Source organism: Microcaecilia unicolor, chromosome 1 (genome assembly GCF_901765095.1).
Source record: "Microcaecilia unicolor chromosome 1, aMicUni1.1, whole genome shotgun sequence".
In the NCBI taxonomy this organism is placed as follows: Eukaryota; Metazoa; Chordata; class Amphibia; order Gymnophiona; family Siphonopidae; genus Microcaecilia; species Microcaecilia unicolor.
In genome coordinates, this window is record NC_044031.1 from 239,125,451 (window position 1) to 239,142,713 (window position 17,263).

Below are 17,263 nucleotides of genomic sequence, written 5' to 3' on the forward strand. Positions count from 1 at the left end.
CTACTCCTTGATACGTTGTCTTCACTTGGATTTCATGGCTCTGTTCTTGCCTGGTTTTCTTCTTATTTCTCCCATTGCACTTTTAGTGTATACGCTGGTGGATCCTCCTGCTATCCCACTATCAGTTGGTATACCTCAGGGCTCTGTCTTGGGACATCTTCTTTTCTTCATCTATACTTTTTCCCTTGGCGTTCTGATATCATCCCATGGTTTTCAGTATTACATTTATACTGATGACTCCCAGATCTACCTCTCTACACCAGAAATGTCAGCAGGAATCCAGGCCAAAGTATCAGCCTGCCTGTCTGACATTGCCGCCTGAATGTCTCACCTCCATCTGAAAATAAACATGACCAAGACTGAGCTTCTTATCTTTCCCCCCTAAACCAATCTCTCCTCTTCCTTCATTCTCTATCTCTGTGGATAACACTCTCATCCTTCCTGTCTCATCAGCTCGTAACCTTGGGGTCATCTTTGATTCCATTTTCTCTTTCTCTGCACATATTCAACAGACTGCTAAGAAGCAAGTTGCAATAGTCTAACTGAGAGGTGATAAGAATGTAAATAAGGGTTTTGGTAGTGTGCTCGGAAATTATGAATTTTGGTGGCATTATAAAGAAACAAAATTCATAATTTCCGAGCACACTACCAAAACCCTTATTTACATTATTATCACCTCTCGCTTAGACTATTGCAACTTGCTTCTTATAGGTCTCCCACTAAGCCATCTCTCTCCCCTTCAATCTGTTCAAACTTCTGCAGCACGACTTATATTCTGCCAGTGTTGCTATGCTCATATTAGGCCTCTCCTCAAATCACTTCATTGACTCCCTGTTTCCACACACAGTTCAAACTCCTCTTATTGTCTTACAAGTGTATTCACTCTGCAGCTCCTCAATACCTCTTCAATCTTATTTCTCCCTACACTCCTCCCTGGGAACTCCATTCATTAGGTAAATCTCTCTTATCTGTACCCTTGTCCTCCACAGCTAACTCCAAACTCAATTTCTTTTATCTTGCTGTACCGTATGCCTGGAATAGACTTCCTGAACCAGTACATAAAGCTCCACCTCTGGCCATCTTCACATCTAGGCTAAAAGCCTACCTAACCCCCTATTCACTAGTTCAGTACCCATGCCTATTTTATCATTCCCACCTTAGTAATTCCTTATCCCTTATTTGTCCTGTTTAGATTGTAAGCTGTATCGAGCAGGGACTGTCTCTTCATGTTCAAGTGTACAGTGCTGCTAACGCCTAGTAGCGCTATAGAAATGATTAGTAGTAGTAGTAGCAGCAGCAGCAGCATCTGCCCCTAGGATCAGACCATTTCTGTCACTCAACATCTGCCACCATCAGCCCCCTTTTGTTATCCCCTGACACTTTCTACTAGCCCCTAAATCAGGTCCATTTCCAAGGCCTAGCCCCCTTCTCCTACCCACTCCATTTTTCAGCCCCAGCCCTCTTCTTCCAACTGGCTTCCCATTTTCAGCCCCCAGCTCCAGCCCCAGCCTCATTTTCCCACCTGCTTCCCTTTTCAGCTCCCAGCACAAGCACCAATGCCCTTCTCCTACTTGACCCCCTTTTCAGCCCTCAGCTCCTGCCCCAATGCCCTTCTCAGCCCCAGTTCCAGCCCTCTTCTCCCATCAGGCCCGCATTAAAAAAAAAATGAATTGCAGAGTGAAAGAAGGGTCTTTTTTTCAATGCCACCATTCTGCCTACCTTCTACTTGGTCTGGATGCTGGCACCGCATTAGTGATTAACTAGTAAAGGGGAAATAGTTAATCACTAACACAGTGCAGGCTGCCAGACCCGATGGAAGGTAGGCAGAGTGGTGGCAGCAAAAAGAAGTGCTCCCATTGCTCTGCCATTGATTCTTTAAATGCAGGGCTGGTGAGAAAAGGGCGCTGAAAGGGGGGCAGCAAGTGGGAAAAGGCAAATGTGGAGAACCCTGGTAGCTTCCTTTCCGATGCTCAACAGGGTCGGCTCAACAGGTAAGCGTGGCATTTTTTGTTGCCACCCCCCTACTTAGGGTTACCATACATCTGGTTTTACCCAGACATATCCACTTTTTGAGGACACAGACGGGTAACTGGGCGGGTTTTGCCAGCCTGCCTGTTTGTCCGGATTTGCGGACGAATGGGCAAGCTGGCGGGCAGGCGGGCTTCCTATCCTCCTCTCCCCTCCTTTACCTTAGTGTGGTGCCCTAGTGACCTTTTCAGGGCAGGAAAGAGCCCCCTCTTTCCTGCCCGGCGTGTCTGCAGACTATCTTTCTCCTAGTGCCAATTCAAAATGGCTTCTGAGAGTTCAAGTGGAGGCCTCGCAAGATTTCCACAGAAGTCTTGCAAGGTCACTGTTGTTTCCTGCCTTGAAGAGGTCACTAGACCACCAGGGCACCACACTAAGGTAAAGGAGGGGAGGAGTAGTGAATGGAGTAATGTGGGTGGAGGGAGGCTGAAAAATTGGGGAGCAGATTTACATGAGTTGAGAAACAGAATCAGGCTGTCTTGGGGGGGGGGGGCAAAGTGACAGGGGTGGGGCAGGGTGTAGCAGGGGCAGGGCATGAGGCATGTGTCCTCCTTTTTTTCTACGGGCAAATATGGTAACCCTACCCCTGCTGTGTTTACCACGCTTATTGTGTTGTGCTGCCCTGCCTCCCAGCAATTACCACTACTGCTGTCACTTCCAGTTCCCTCCTGCTTCCAATTACAGCCCCTCTCCCTGCCATCATCTCTGTCGCTTACAGAGGCAATACTGATGCTAATGCTGACCAACTCAGAGCACTTACAACAGCTAGTGCCTGCCCCACAGTGGACAGTTAACAGCTAGCAAGTGTTGCTTCTACTGTTACTGCTGTGCTTGGCTCCCTGCCTTCAATTCTTGTTCTGCCCCATATTCATGGAGGCAGCAGAGCTGCCAAGGGGGGGTCTCACTTTTTGAGAGGGAGATTTTAGTACACATTCCCAGCTCTGCCCCACTTTACCTCCTGGTTCCACCCCCTGGCACACCTTAATCCCACGGCCATTGCAGAAAATATTTTATTTACACCAGTGACAGTAAGGATAGGTAGAGGGAGTCTTTCAGCATCTATTTCCTCCAGGGGCATAACCAAAAGGGGGCCTTGGCCCCTCCACTTTAAGCTTAAGCCCACTCCAAAACTGTGATACTGGTTGAATTGCTGGTGGAGATGCCCAAGCCCGGCTAACTGAAAAGGTCTCTGCATGAGCCCCCTACCGTGTTGTTTGAGCAGTGCAGCAGTTGGCAGCGTGCTTCAGCTGCCAATGCCAGACCTCCCACATATACTCAGTTCAGACACTTGAAAATGGAAAATAAGATGATATCTTTTTATTGGACTAGTCTAATATCTTTTTCAATTAGCTTTCAGAGGAGAAAACCTCCTGCCTCAGGTCAGGTCAAGACAGTATACTGCTGTTATGGTATCCTTTCCTGACTTGAGAAAAGAAGTGTTGGTCTCTGAAGGGTAGTCAAAAATGTATTAAAATTAGCCCAATATAAAAGTATCATCTTAGTTTCTATTTTGTGTTTTATTTGTATTTATTAGCATTTATTAACACAGCTACCACATTACTTTATCCTAAATTAATAATAAAATTATTTTCTCTACCTTTGTTGTCTGGCCAATTATATTTTCCAATTGTGTTGGTCCCATTCTTTTGTTTCTGCTTTCCTTCATCTTCTCTTAACTCTTACATCCAGCACCTTCCCTCTTTCTCTCCCCATCCTTCCTGTGTCTCCCCTTCCTATCTGCATACTTCCATCCAGTGTCTCCTCTGTTTCTCTCACTACCCTTCCATCCAGTGTCTCCTCTATTTCTCTCCCTACCCTTCCATCCAGCGTCTTCCCTCTTTCTCTCCCTACCCTTCCATCCAGCGTCTTCCCTCTTTCTCTCCCCATCCTGCATCTTCCCTCTTTCTCTCCCCATCCTTCCATCCTGTGTCTTCTCTTTCTCTCCCTATCCTTCCATCCAGTGTCTTCCCTTTATCTCCTCATCCTTCCATCTAGCATCTTCCCTTTCTCTTCCCATCCTTCCATCCAACATCTACCCTCTTTTTTTATCATTTCATCCAGTGTCTCCCTCTCTCCTCTTCCTTCCATTGTCTCTATCTCTACCCTTTTCCAATCAGCACGTCCCCTCTTTCTCTCTGCATCCTTCCATCTAGCATCTCCCCTATTTGTCTTCCTACTCCTCCATCCAGCATCTTCCCTCTTTTTCTCCCCACCCATCCAGTGTCTCCTCCTTTTCCTCTCTGTATCCTTCCATCCAGCATTTTCCCTCTTTCTCTCCTTCCTTCCTTCCATCCAGCACCTTCTTTCTCTCTCCATCCTTCCAGCCACAGTCTACCCCTTTCTCCCCAGCATATTCTCCCTCCAGCCCTTTTCCATCCAGCATATGGCCCCCCTTTCTGTCCACATTTTTCCACTCATCATCTCTCTCTTTCTCCTACCCTTCTTCTATCCAGTGTCCCCACTCTTCTATAATTTTCCTCCCCTCTCTCCATTCAGCATCTCCTATCTCTTTCTCCATGCCCTCCTTCCCCTTCCATCTGGTATCTTCTGTTTCCTGGCCACTGCTACTTCTCTCGATGAGTAGCTGTGGCCCCAGCAAAACAACAAATACTAATGCTGTTGGCTCTGCTGGTCCTTTCCCTCAGAATGGGAAGTTGACATCAGTGGGAGAAGAGGATCGGAACAGCCAATAGTGCATACCTGAAGGCTGCGGCTCCGTGCTTGCTTTCTGTTGTTTTGCTGCTGCTGCTACTCATAGGGAGAAGCACCAGCAGAGGTGTGGTGGTGGTGTGTCTCAATGGGAGAATTTCCCGCTTTGGCAGGAGTGCAGAAGATGACCCACCAAAGCTGGAGTCTCCCCCTGAATGTGGGAGATTTGGCAGGTCTGAGGCAGGGTATATTGTGATATGGAGAAGTAGCCTAGTGGACAGTGCAGCGGGCTTTGATCCTGGGGAACTGGGTTTGATTCCCACTGCAACTCCTTGTGACTCTGGGCAAGTCATTTAACCCTCTATTGCCCCAGGCACAAATAAGTACCGGCATATACTATGTACACCACTTTGAATGTAGCTGCAAAAACCACAGAAAGGCGGTATTATCAAGTCCCATTCCCATATTTAATATGAGTATTATTTGTATTCAATTGCATTGTGTGTGTAATAGATAGCACTATGTATTACGTCTGTTTTTCCTATAGTTTGCAGTATCCCGTGTTTGACACCTTGTGAGCTTTCCCTATTGGCTGTTAGCTATGACCTAGGGCCATCCCTCCCTCTCTGCCCCTGTGGGCTGTGACAGCCCAGTCTTGCTAGCATGCTTTGTGATTAGCAGCTGTACTAAGGGCTGATCCCTCCTTAATTTACTGTAATTTCATCAAGAATTTTTACCATTTGGCCCAAGTAATTCTTCATTTATTTTCCCTGAGTTTCTCCCCCTTATTCTTCTTTCAGTGTTACAGCTTTTTCCTTCAGCTGGGCTGAGGTTCTGGCCATCTTCTTGCCTGTGGGGTGGCCTAGATACAGACATTATATGCAAAAGCCAACAATTCTCTTCTAAACAACTGAACTGTAAGTTGGATTTTTGTTGTTTATTTTGAGTACTACAATAAAGAAGATTTGCTTAAGAACTGAGGGCATCTTTTTCAAAGCCACGGTACTGGGTTCTGATTCCCAGTGCAGCAAATGAGAGGAAGCCCATTCAATTCCTATGGGCTTCCTCTCATTTGCTGTGCGGGAATCGCTAGTGCAGCTTTCTAAAAGAAGCCCTGAGAGTCTACTGGTAAAGTTTCTACTTGGGGATGGTTTAAGCTGTTTACGCTACATTATAGTTTGCCTAGGACAGTACAATGCTGTTTGCTATCAGTGAAACTCTGAAGATCAGTGAGGAGATGAAGGGCTGGAGAAAGTTGAAGACAAAATGGTGGGAGGCCTTGAGGCTGAAAGTGAGGGGAGTCCTGAGAGTTAGAAGTTCTGGGAGCTGGAAAAGAGAATGTGAGGGGAATCCTTGGGACTGGAGGTGGAAATGTGGGGGAAAAGTCTGAGGGCTAGAGATGACATCATGGAAGGAAATCTGGGAGCTGGAGGAGCATACAGAAGGAGAGAGTGTGAGGAGAGTGGAAGTCACATTGCATAAAGTGTGGACAGAACTGCCATGTTACCCAGGCAGGAGGGAGATTTACATACAATCCTGGATTTCTTTTCTTATCCTGATCCATTATGGGACTTGCAGCACTGCTTTCAATAGACTGAATTTGGGACTACAAATGCATATTGATTTGGGTTGTAAATTCAAGACAGTTACTCTAGAAATTTGTAGAATCCTGAAAAAAAAACTGACAGTTGGCAATTTCTAGCTCCTAAGTCCTCAGCACATCTGACAGGAACCTCCTAAATCTCTGGGCCCTAGGCATATGCCTAGTTTGCCTATGCTTTAATCTGGCTTTACATACCAGCAAGTCTCAGTCTTCAAAGAATACCTATTACAGTTAAGCAGCTTTGCTTTCTTGCTGATGAAGCCATCCATCTGGAATCTGATTGTACAATGTGAGAGTAATTTTAAGCCTGCCTGCAAGCCCATTTTAAAAGGAAAACTCCTTCCCCCCCCCCCCCACCCCACCCCACCCCCAGAGTATCCCTTGCTGACAACTGCCTTGAGAATCTCTTACCCTGCGTACTTTGCTGGGACAAAGTACACAAGATAAATCTACAGCATCTAAAATGCAGGAATTTCATAACGCGATTCCCTTGCTTTTTTGTTTTTTTTGCTGGCTCATCTCTGGCTCCACCCAATACCATCTCTTTTCTTTGTGTAAAAGCTACCTTCACTGTGTACAGTATGGCTAGCTTTCTCCACTGAAAAGACAGGTCAGTTTTTTGATAATATATTTATTGGTTCATGTCAGTTTTGAAAAACATGTTTACCAGTGGAGAATCCCTTTAAAAATTGCCTCCTTTATGCACATCATGAGGGACCAGTGCATTAATAAACACCATCCCACAGACAAAGTTAAAGACAAACCTTTATATAACTGATCCTGGTTCTCAAAAGTTCTGTACAATATTACTATTAAACATTAAAAACTTAAGTGAAAATTGGACCTGTGACTCGGTGATAGGCTTCTGTTCTTCAGGTTGGCCAAGGCTGGAGATTCTGGGGAGATGTGACCCCCACCTCCCAGGGGGAGGGAGTCTCAGCAATTTAATGATGGCACCTAAAGGCCAGACTCATGGTACAAGTGTACTGGGTTCCATAAGAGGCCATGGTTAAGGGCTGTTGCTGTGACATTTGGCCTACGAAGGAGGGAGAGAAAAATGGGGAAAACCAACTGGAAATGAATGCTAATTGTGCCATAGTAAAGGTTTTGAGTCGAAATCCTAAAGGGGGAGGAAGAAACTGCTGGCTTACAAAAAATGAGAGAACCAAGCAAAATTCTTTATTCCCTTGGTTTTATTAATTAAAAATTTTAAATTAATTCTGATATGAATATGTTAATACAAATTTAGATTCAGTGTATTAAAACAGTCACTTTAATTTAAGTCAGTAGTTAAAAAAAAATCCCCAAACTCTTGTAAACCTGTTACAAAATGAAAAAAAAAAGTGTATGCTTCACCAGATTTTCCAGAAATCTCTACAGAAGAACAGCAATGGAGATTAATTTTAAAGTTCATATAGGTGTGAACTCATTTCTCGAAAGCAGTCCAACTTTGTTTAAAATAAGGACAAAATTTCAGCTGCAAGTTGCAATGCTAATTATTACAGCATTTACCAAAGCTCCATAAAATAAAATATATCACAACAGTTAACTTTGTAAAAAATAAAACACCAGCATTTTTTCACTACTGAAGGCACTTTCATCCTGCATGAAGCTGAGGCAACCAACTTTCATACCCTTTATTCTGCCAGAGACAGCTCCTGCATGTGACGTGTAGAAAATATTTCCAGAAAAAAAAAAGTTTTATAATGAATTTACTTCTTTCTTGGTCCGTTTATAGATTGTTCTGATAAATAGCTTCTTCATCCGCTCTACCTCTCAAATTTCCAAAGCTGATTTTTGTCTGTTGCATCACAAGCTTTCATCTGCACATCCGGTCGACCATCAGAAGTGCGGTATGAGCTGAGGCACAGACCCGAATGATGATGGTAAATAGTTCCATCCTGAAGGAAAAAAGTATACCATTTTGTTTTGGGTTTTTGCGTTTTGTTTTCTTTAACAGAGATCTGGTAACCAAGTTGGATCCAGATCCCAGGGTAACATATAGTAACATAGTAAATGTCAGCAGATAAAGACCTGAACAGTCCATCCAGTCTGTCCAACAAGATCAACTCATTTTACATGGTATGTGATACTTTATTTGTATACCTGAGTTTGATTTGTCCTTGCCTTTCTCAGGGCACAGACAGTAAAAGTCTGCCCAGCACTGTTCTTGTACTAAAAGCTCTGAAGCTAATGTCGAAGCCCCTTAAAATTTACACTCCAGCCCATCACTATCTATTCAGTTACGATCAGGATGTAGACCGTGGACGTCTGCCTAGCACCGGTTTTGCTTCCCAATTACCTGCGTCGCCACCCAATCTCCACTAAGATTCCATAGATATATTAGACCATTCCTCTTCCCACTGATAATTCCCACCTACTTTTTAGTCTAACAAAAGCTCCCCTGCCAAATGCACCATTAAAGTGTGAAAGGAAGACAAGAACAATGTTTTTGATCGTGGATTTGTACTACGGAGCACCTGCATAGTGGCACTACTATTTATTCATGGAGAGGGGCCTGCAGAGCTGACAAATGCTGATCAACTGAAATAACATTAACGAACAAAGTTCAAGGATAGTGTACTAGTTTATTCTAGTTACAAAGAGGTGTATGGCAACATCCAAAGTCACCTGTTTGGAAACGGGAAATTCTTTTCATATCCTGTCCCTGAGGATTCTTCCAAAAAAACGAAGGAGACAGGAGGATAATGTGAAAAAATAGGTCCTCTATTGAAGTAGACTTGACACAGCACCGTGTTTCGGCAATAGTGCCTGCCTCAGGAGTCTGGCACAGCACTCCACTTTGATACTTTGCAGCTCATCCAAGCATTTTAAGGCTTCAGCCTGTTTACAATTTTATTGTTTTCCACGTTTTACTGGTGCATTATCAGTCTTTTTAAAGACTTGTGCCTGGTTTTACATTTGTCCTTGGAACCATAACAACAGACAGACTCCTGAGGCAGGCACTATTACCGAAACACAGTGTCGTGTAGAGTCTACTTTTTTTACATTATCCTGTATCCTTCAGTTTTTGGAAGCCCTGTTGATCTTGCTACTCCTCACTCCTGCATTGCTCTCCTCGTAGTGGATCCTGTTTCTCCACCTCAGTGGTTGATTCTTGTCATATCCTGTCCCTCAACACCCTCCAAAATATTACTGTACAGAAAAAAAATCTCAAAGCAGCATACCAGTCTAGTACTTCAAGGCCATCAATGGAAAAGATAAAGAAGGAAGAAATCAAATAAATCAATAAAGAAAGTACTTTTATAAAAACTGCTCCACATACAACGCATGCTTTACACGCAGAAAATGTCTTTTCTAAAACTGAGTGGAGAAACACATGCTACAGTGGGGACAGTGCAAGAGTGTGCTTACTTTTACATGACCTGTGCGTTGTACGCATTCCCAGTGGCATATTTTGAGCATAGCAGAGTTGCAGTGTGTGGTTTTTTAAAATCAAATATGCACATATACACATAAAGAGAAACCAGGTCACTTATGTTTGAGGGCAAGCAAGTGCTGATTTTTTGCCTATTGACTTTATAGAATACTAGGGTTAAACTGGCAGAATTATGACTAAATCAAAGCCCTGGACATTTTCCCCTGGATTCTATAAAGGACACCCAAATTTGGGCACGGATTCCACAATGGTGCCCAAATTAATTAGTTAATGGGCTCCAATGATTTAATTTTTGAACAAGCACTTAATTGTCACTAATTATGATTTGGATGCCGATCTGGCTTCACGCTATTCTTTAACAATGGGGGTGCCTAAATTGGATCGTGTGCAACTTGAAAGGGGCATGACCTTGGGAGAGGCATGTGCGGGTTTGGGACATTCACAAAAGATGTGCATAGTTACAGAACAGTGGGGATCTGCGCCAAATTTGCACACTAGGATTTACCACACCAGGTTTTAGCTGGCATTAAGTCCTCGCTCCCAAAGCCGAGTGCCAAATTTGGCACTCGACACTAGTTTATAAAGTGTTAATCCCAAAGCACTGTTTATATAATAGTGTTGAGAGACTAATTTTATTGGTGCCAATTATAGAATCTGGCTATTTATGCCATACAGTACATATATAACTGTGTATTTTATAAAGCAAGCATGTAGTTATGACTCCCCAACACAGCATGTTTAAAAAGTCTGCATTTTCTTGGCAGAGCACATATGTGCACAACCCCTGGGATAACTTTATAAAAGCCTTTTTACACACAAACATGTCTTTTGGCATGAAAAATCCTTTATAAAATTATCCCTATTGAGTACGTGCACACATACACCTTAAAAGCACTTCTAAATTTGCACACTACTAGGAGTAGTTCTGGGAGAGTTCTGTTTTATAGAGGCCCCGTTGCTTTTTGGACATTTCACCTAGACAATCTGTAAAAAAAAATAATAATAATAATAATAAAACTACTCTCTTTGGAGTCAATTTTCAAACAATGCATTTTGGGACAAAGTCCAAAAATAATTTTATAGCACAGATTCTGACCTGATTTTCATCAAATACATGTGCAGTCTTTTGTACTAGAACTACTTCATTTGCACCTGTTTTTTTGATTTTTGTTTTTTTGCGAATACTTTCTTCTTGGAAGATAACATGTACATTTAAAACAATCTGTGTACGTATACCCCGGGACTACTTTCTTTTATCACAGCAAAAAATTATCCACGTTATGGAATAAAATGTACAAGGATATACAGTCATTAGTGCACCTTGAAATATTTAGTATGCACTAAATTGACTTAACACACAATTTCCCAGATTCTATAAATTTGTGTACCCAACTTTACGTTTAGTACAGAATGTTGCGCGCACAAATTATAGAATAAGGATGTTACACACAAATTAATTTAATAACAAGCTGACAATTGGTGTTAATGATCGCCTACAACTGGCTTGAACTAGGACTAATAAACAGTTACATATGCAACTGCTCTTAGACAGTATTCTATAATATGCACATGCTAATTCTATCGTGTGCATCTACTGGGGAGTGTGTGACCATGGGAGGGGCATGGATGGATCAGGGGCATATCTAGCAGTTACGCATGCATGTTATACAATACTCAAAATAAAAAAACACAATCCCAGCCTATTTCCTCTTAATAACAAATACATATATTATAGATTAATATTTCAATGTTACAATACTGCCAACTCTTCATTTAGTAACTTCAATAGTCATGGTCTGTCATGCTACTATACAGCATAGGACCTTCAGAAAGAGTGGCACAGTTCAGGCACATAATCTTTCTAGCCTTGCAATGATTGCGCACAATCATCATCAGTCCAAAAACATTTTTTTTCTTCATTTTAAGTATCAAACTTTTTAGGCAAATTTTGCCAGTTTTTTTTAAATCATCTTAATTGCAAAAATTATTAATAGCACTTAGCTTTGCATTCAGGGCCGGTCTTAGCAAGTGCGGGGCCCTATGCAGACCAATTTGATGGGGCCCCACCCTAGCCCTGCCCCCATCCTAACTCCGCCCCCACCTAGCTCCACCCCCACCCTAGCTCCAGGGCCGGCCACCCCTCCCTCCGAGTTCCAATCCCCCAGCTCCAGGGCTTCCCCCCCTAGGGCTCCCAGCTCCAAGGCCCCCCTTCCTCCCTCCCGGTCATTTTTTAACACCCCCCCTCCAAAATCCAGTACTAGGTATGCCGAGAATACAAAACACTCAGGACCTATAGAGCAATTCTACCATACCATAAGCAGTCATTTCTATGAATCACACAAAGAAAAGGAAAATATCTTAAAACACTACAGTGAGCACTAGAACATCAATTCACCTATTGTACAGATCGTCGATCCTGCACAGTCAATGCCAACTGAAAGCCATGTCTTTTTCACAAACACAGATACACCCTAATCCACTATAGAATAAGTAGTAATATTTAAACTTTCTATTTAGACAAAAATTAAACTGACCCCTCAAGATGCCAGACTCTGCATACAATGCAACACCACAGAATCAGAAAATGTCCCCTAGTACTATGCAAAATATAAAGACTGCAGATGTAAATTTGAAAAAAAAAAGTAACAAATACCAATCACCACTTTACAAATTAAGAAATAGAAATAAAACAAATATAGAACATAAAATAATACCATTTTATTGGACTAATAGATTTAGCTTTCAGAGGCCAAAACATCCTTCCTCAGGTCGATATAGTATAGTACTGTTACAGTATCCTATCCTGAGGAAGGGGGTTTTGTTCTCCGAAAGTTAGCCAAAATGTATTAAAATTAGTCCAATAAAAAGATTACCTTGTTTACATGTTCTATTATAAACATTTATTAACACATCTACAATACTACTTTATCCTAGAGCAAAAAAATAATCTACTATAATAAAACTCACCCTCAACGTTCTGAAGACAACATTCTGAAGTCACTCAGTCACTCCCTGAAGGGTTCATGGATTCATGGTGGTGAAGCCATAACACTGACCATGTCTCTCTGCCCCGCCCTCGCATTACGGACCAATCAGAAAAAACACCCTCAACATTCTGAAACACAAAGGACCATCACAACACCGTTCCCAGGCAACACTAGGCAACGTAAGACGGACCAATCAGAGGAAACTATGTGACAATAAGGGAGGAGCATTCCCCAGCAGAATGGCTCATTATCTGTGCAGCACGGAGAGCACAGAACCACCGCTGGAACGAGAGAAGAATATTCCTGCTGTGGGTATGTGCAAAAATAGACCGGGGGGGGGAGGGGGGAGAAATTTTTAAATGCCTAATGCCAGTACTGAAGAGTGCCAGAGGGCCTATAGCACAGACTATATTTGGGATCGCATGACATGGAGTCAGAGGAGCCGGAAAACAGCGTGCCCGTCACCATCTGGGACGTGGGCGAACAGGACAAGCTGCGGCCCAGCTGGAAGGATTACCCGCGACCCAGCCAGCAGCAAACAGCAAACAGCGACAGCACAGCACATCCCCCAACACCCAAGCAAAAAACAAAAAAAGACACACATCAACAACCTGCACACACACCGCACCCTCACACACTCACACACAAAATAACTGTGTGACACATACACACACACACACAAAAAAAGCCACATGCTAGCGCCCGTTTCATTGGTTTCGGAAACGGGCCTTTTTTACTAGTAATATATATTTTATTTACAGTTTGTTTTCTCTGGTTTCTGCTTTCCTCATCTTCCTTTCACTGTCTTCCTTCCATCCAGCATCTGTCTTCGGTCTCTCTCTGCCATCCAGTGTCTGCCCTCTCTGCTGTCCCCTCCATCCAATGTCTGCCCTCTCTCCCTGCTCCTTCCATCCACATCTGCCCTCTATCTCTGCCCCTTCCATGATCCATCCACCATCTGCCCCTGTCTGCCCTCTCTCTCTCCCCTATCCATTCACTGTCTGCCTGCCCTTTCTCTCTGCCCCTTCAATCCACAATTTGCCCTCCCTCTCCCATCCATCCAGGGTTTGCCCTCCCTCTCGCTCCCCCATCCAGGATCTGCCCCTCTCTCCGCCCCTTTTTTCAGCCCCCAGTTCCAGCCCCAACTATCCTACCAGTCCCGAGCTTCAGCCCCCCAGCCACTTCTCCCTGTCCCCTTTTCAGCCCCCAGTCCCCAGTTTCAGCCCCTGCCCCTTTTCAGCCTCCAGTCCCAGTACTAGCCCCCTTATCCCACCTACCCTTCTTTTCAGCACCCAGTTCCAGCCCCCTTCATCCACATGCCTTGTATTAGGGCCCCCCTTTTCAGAACCATTCTTCCACCTGACCCACGCATGCCCCATTTTCCCACCAGCCCCAGGCATGGCCCCCATTTCCCCATATTGCCCCTTCTCAGACCCCAGTGTCAGTCCCCTTCTCCCATCTGAGAACCCCTTCCCCAGTCCCCTTCTCCCATCCACGAACCCCAGTCCCCTCCCCACCCGTCCCCTTCAACCATCCAAGAACCCCCTCCCCACCCCCTTCTCCCATCCGTGAACCCCCTCCCCACCTCAGTCCCCTTCTCCCACCCAAGAACCCCAGTCCCCTCCCCACCCATCCCCTTCTCCCATCCGAGAATCCCCTCCCCAACCCCAGTCCCCTTCAACCATCCAAGAACCCCCTCCCCAACCCCTTCTCCCATCCGTGAAACCCCTCCCCAGTCCCCTTCTCCCATCCAAGAACTCCAGTCCCCTCCCCACCCGTCCCCTTCAACCATTCAAGAACCCCCTTCCCAACCCCAGTCCTCTTCAACCATCCAAGAACCCCATCCCCACCCCCTTCTCCCATCCGTGAACCCCCTCCCCCACCTCAGTCTCCTTCCCATTTGAGAACCCCCTCCCCACCCCACCCTTCCCTCACCTGAGAACCCCACACCCCACACCCTTCTCCCATCTGAGACCCTCCCCCCCTCCCGACACACCTACCAGCTCCATTCTCCTGCCGCCCACCACCCTCACTGCCTTAAAAAAAAAACAATTTCAAAGCACCAGAGTGACAGGCAGTGCCTCCCATCTGCCCTGCTACTAAAAACCTCTTCGACGTCGCGACGTTGGGCCTTCCCACATTGAGTCCCGCCCGCCCTCACGGTAATTGGAAGTTACCTCAGAGGAGGGCGGGACTCAATGTGGGAAGGCCCAATGTCGCGACGTCGAAGAGATTTTTAGTAGCAGGGCAGACGGGAGGCACTGCCTGTCACTCCGGCGCTTCCAAATAGTTTTTTTTAAAGGTAGGACAGGGTGAGAGCAGCACCACGCCGCCGTCACGCACGTGCACCAGTCGGAGGGAGGGAGGACTGCATCTCGAGCGGTCGGGGCGGGGCGACCTCAGGCGCGCCGCGTGGGGCCCCCCTGAGCACGAGGCCCTATGCGGCCGCCTCGCCTTAAGACCGGCCCTGTTTGCATTACCTGACCCACTGTTAACAACATGGCCAGTGTTTCGCTATCTTCATCAGGGAAGACGTCCGTTAAAACAGATTGTTCTGTCACCATATTCATGGAGGCAGGCTGTTTATTTTTTATATGTTCATATTGGACATTGTTATATCAGATTGTATTGCCTGTAACAGTTTACATTGCTTGTGATTAAGAAAGGCAGGAAGTGCCTTTGGACTACAAATATTAGTCTTCCAGAAGTGGTCTGTAATTGGCTTTTCCTGAGCACATGTCCCTGTTCCCTATGCCTTGTGGGACTTTTCCTATTAGCTATCTTGTCCCTGTGTATGATGGGATGTAGCCTACACATTCTTTTCTCTCTCTCTCTCCATTTGAGTAATAGGAATCTGTGTGCAGCATACTTGTTATGAATTGAACTCAACACTGTGCTTGTTGCTTTAAGCTTTTCAAAAGCCTTGCATCATTATCAAATTTTCATCATTTAAAGTATTGACATCATGTACTCATCAGCCACAAATAGTAGAGAACAGACTCCCAGTTCTGCAAGGCAGAGCCATCTTGTTCAGCACACCTAACCAAGTCATATTTACTTTGTTTGATTTGCATTAAAGATGATTTGATTCAAGAGTTCTGATGTTCTATACTATGGTTTAGCTGACAGTCTAGCTAAGTGTATGAGACAGCACTTCTACAAGCACTGTACACAGTTTCCTTCATTTCACATAAACCCCAGGATTCTATATAGTGCGACTTCATATTCTGGATTTGTGTGCGCAACTTAATTAGTTAACAAGCCAATCAGCACCAATAATTGACACTGAACAAGCAATTGATACTAACTGGCATTAATTAGAATTTACGTGCCGAACTGTCTAAACATCCTATATAATAATTTGCACCTCCAACGTTCTACGTCTGGATTCCTTCCGGAAACAGGAAATGAGGGCGGGACCAGAGGCAGAGCTGAGACAGAAGGGAGGGCAGGCTGAAGCGCCGTGCCTGCTCGCCTTTCACTGCTGCCGCCGGACCCTGAGGTAAGAACTTAAATTCTGGGCGGCACGCAGGAAGTCGAGGGGCAGGCGGAGGACTTGGAGAAGAGGGCGGGCAATGCAGGTCAGGCTGCCACTTGGAAGGGAGAGAGGGGGGAAGGGGCGGGGGCCTGGAACTCAGAGGGGAGAGAGAGAGAGAGGGGGGGAGGGGCAGGGGCCTGGAACTCGGAGGCGAGGGAGGGAGGGAGGGAGGGAGGGCGGGGGCCTGGAACTCGGAGGCGAGGGAGGGAGGGAGGGAGGGCGGGGGCCTGGAACTCGGGAGGATAACCTTGCTAGCACCCGTTTCATTTGTGTCAGAAACGGGCATATTTTACTAGTCTAACTATATAAATGACAAGTGACCGACTCACCCACAAATGCGCAGTAGAGACTTCCCTCTCTGTCCCGCCCTTGCATCAAGATGTGATGATGTAACAGAGAGGGAAACGGCCGCTGCCGCTGAAGACGAAGCAACATCGCCGGCGCACCAACCTCCACCCCCCCATCCCCGACGTCGTTGCCGCCGCTCCCGCCCCCCTCCATATCGGGCCCCGTGCAGTGACATGACAGCGCCATCACCTCCGTGTGGAAACAATGCAGGCAGCAGCAGAGTGATCTGCTGCTGCCTGCTGTGCTTTCACACGGAGGTGAGAGGCGCTCTCATGTCAGTGCAGGGGGCCTGGCACGGAGGGGGGAGGGAGCGGCGGCGAGGAGGGTAGCTGGACATGGCGGGGGAGGGCAGGGGGGAGAGAGGAGGGTTGCTGGACATGGGGAGAGAGCAGGGCAGAGAGGATGGTTGCTGGTCATGGGGGGAGGGCAGGGGAGAGAGCAGGGTTAGTGGACGGGGGGGGGGGGGGAGGCCAAGGGAAAGAAGAGGGTTGCTGGATATGGGGGGAGGGCAGGGGAAAGAGGAAGGTCGGTGGACAGGTTGAGGCCAGGGGAGAGAGGAGGGCTGCTGGGAAGGGGAGAAAGGAGGTTTGCTGGACATGGGGGGAGGGCAGGGGAGAGAGGAGGGTTGCTGGACATGGGCGGAGGGCATGGGAGAGAGAAGGGTTGCTGGATATGGGGGGAGGGCAGGGGAGAGAGGATGGTTGGTGGACAGG

General features: G+C 45.9%; 1 protein-coding gene across 1 annotated transcript in view; it reads right to left on the bottom strand.

Annotated features, from left to right (window-relative positions):
• Positions 1–7,458: 7,458 nt before the first annotated feature.
• The window catches only part of GALNT4 (polypeptide N-acetylgalactosaminyltransferase 4), a 182,039-nt gene continuing 172,234 nt past the window's right edge, over positions 7,459–17,263 (bottom strand). The window contains exon 11 of the mRNA XM_030204970.1: positions 7,459–8,178. Coding sequence (XP_030060830.1) covers positions 8,047–8,178 — 132 coding nt within the window. The 3' untranslated portion in view covers positions 7,459–8,046. The remainder of the gene's footprint in view (positions 8,179–17,263) is intronic.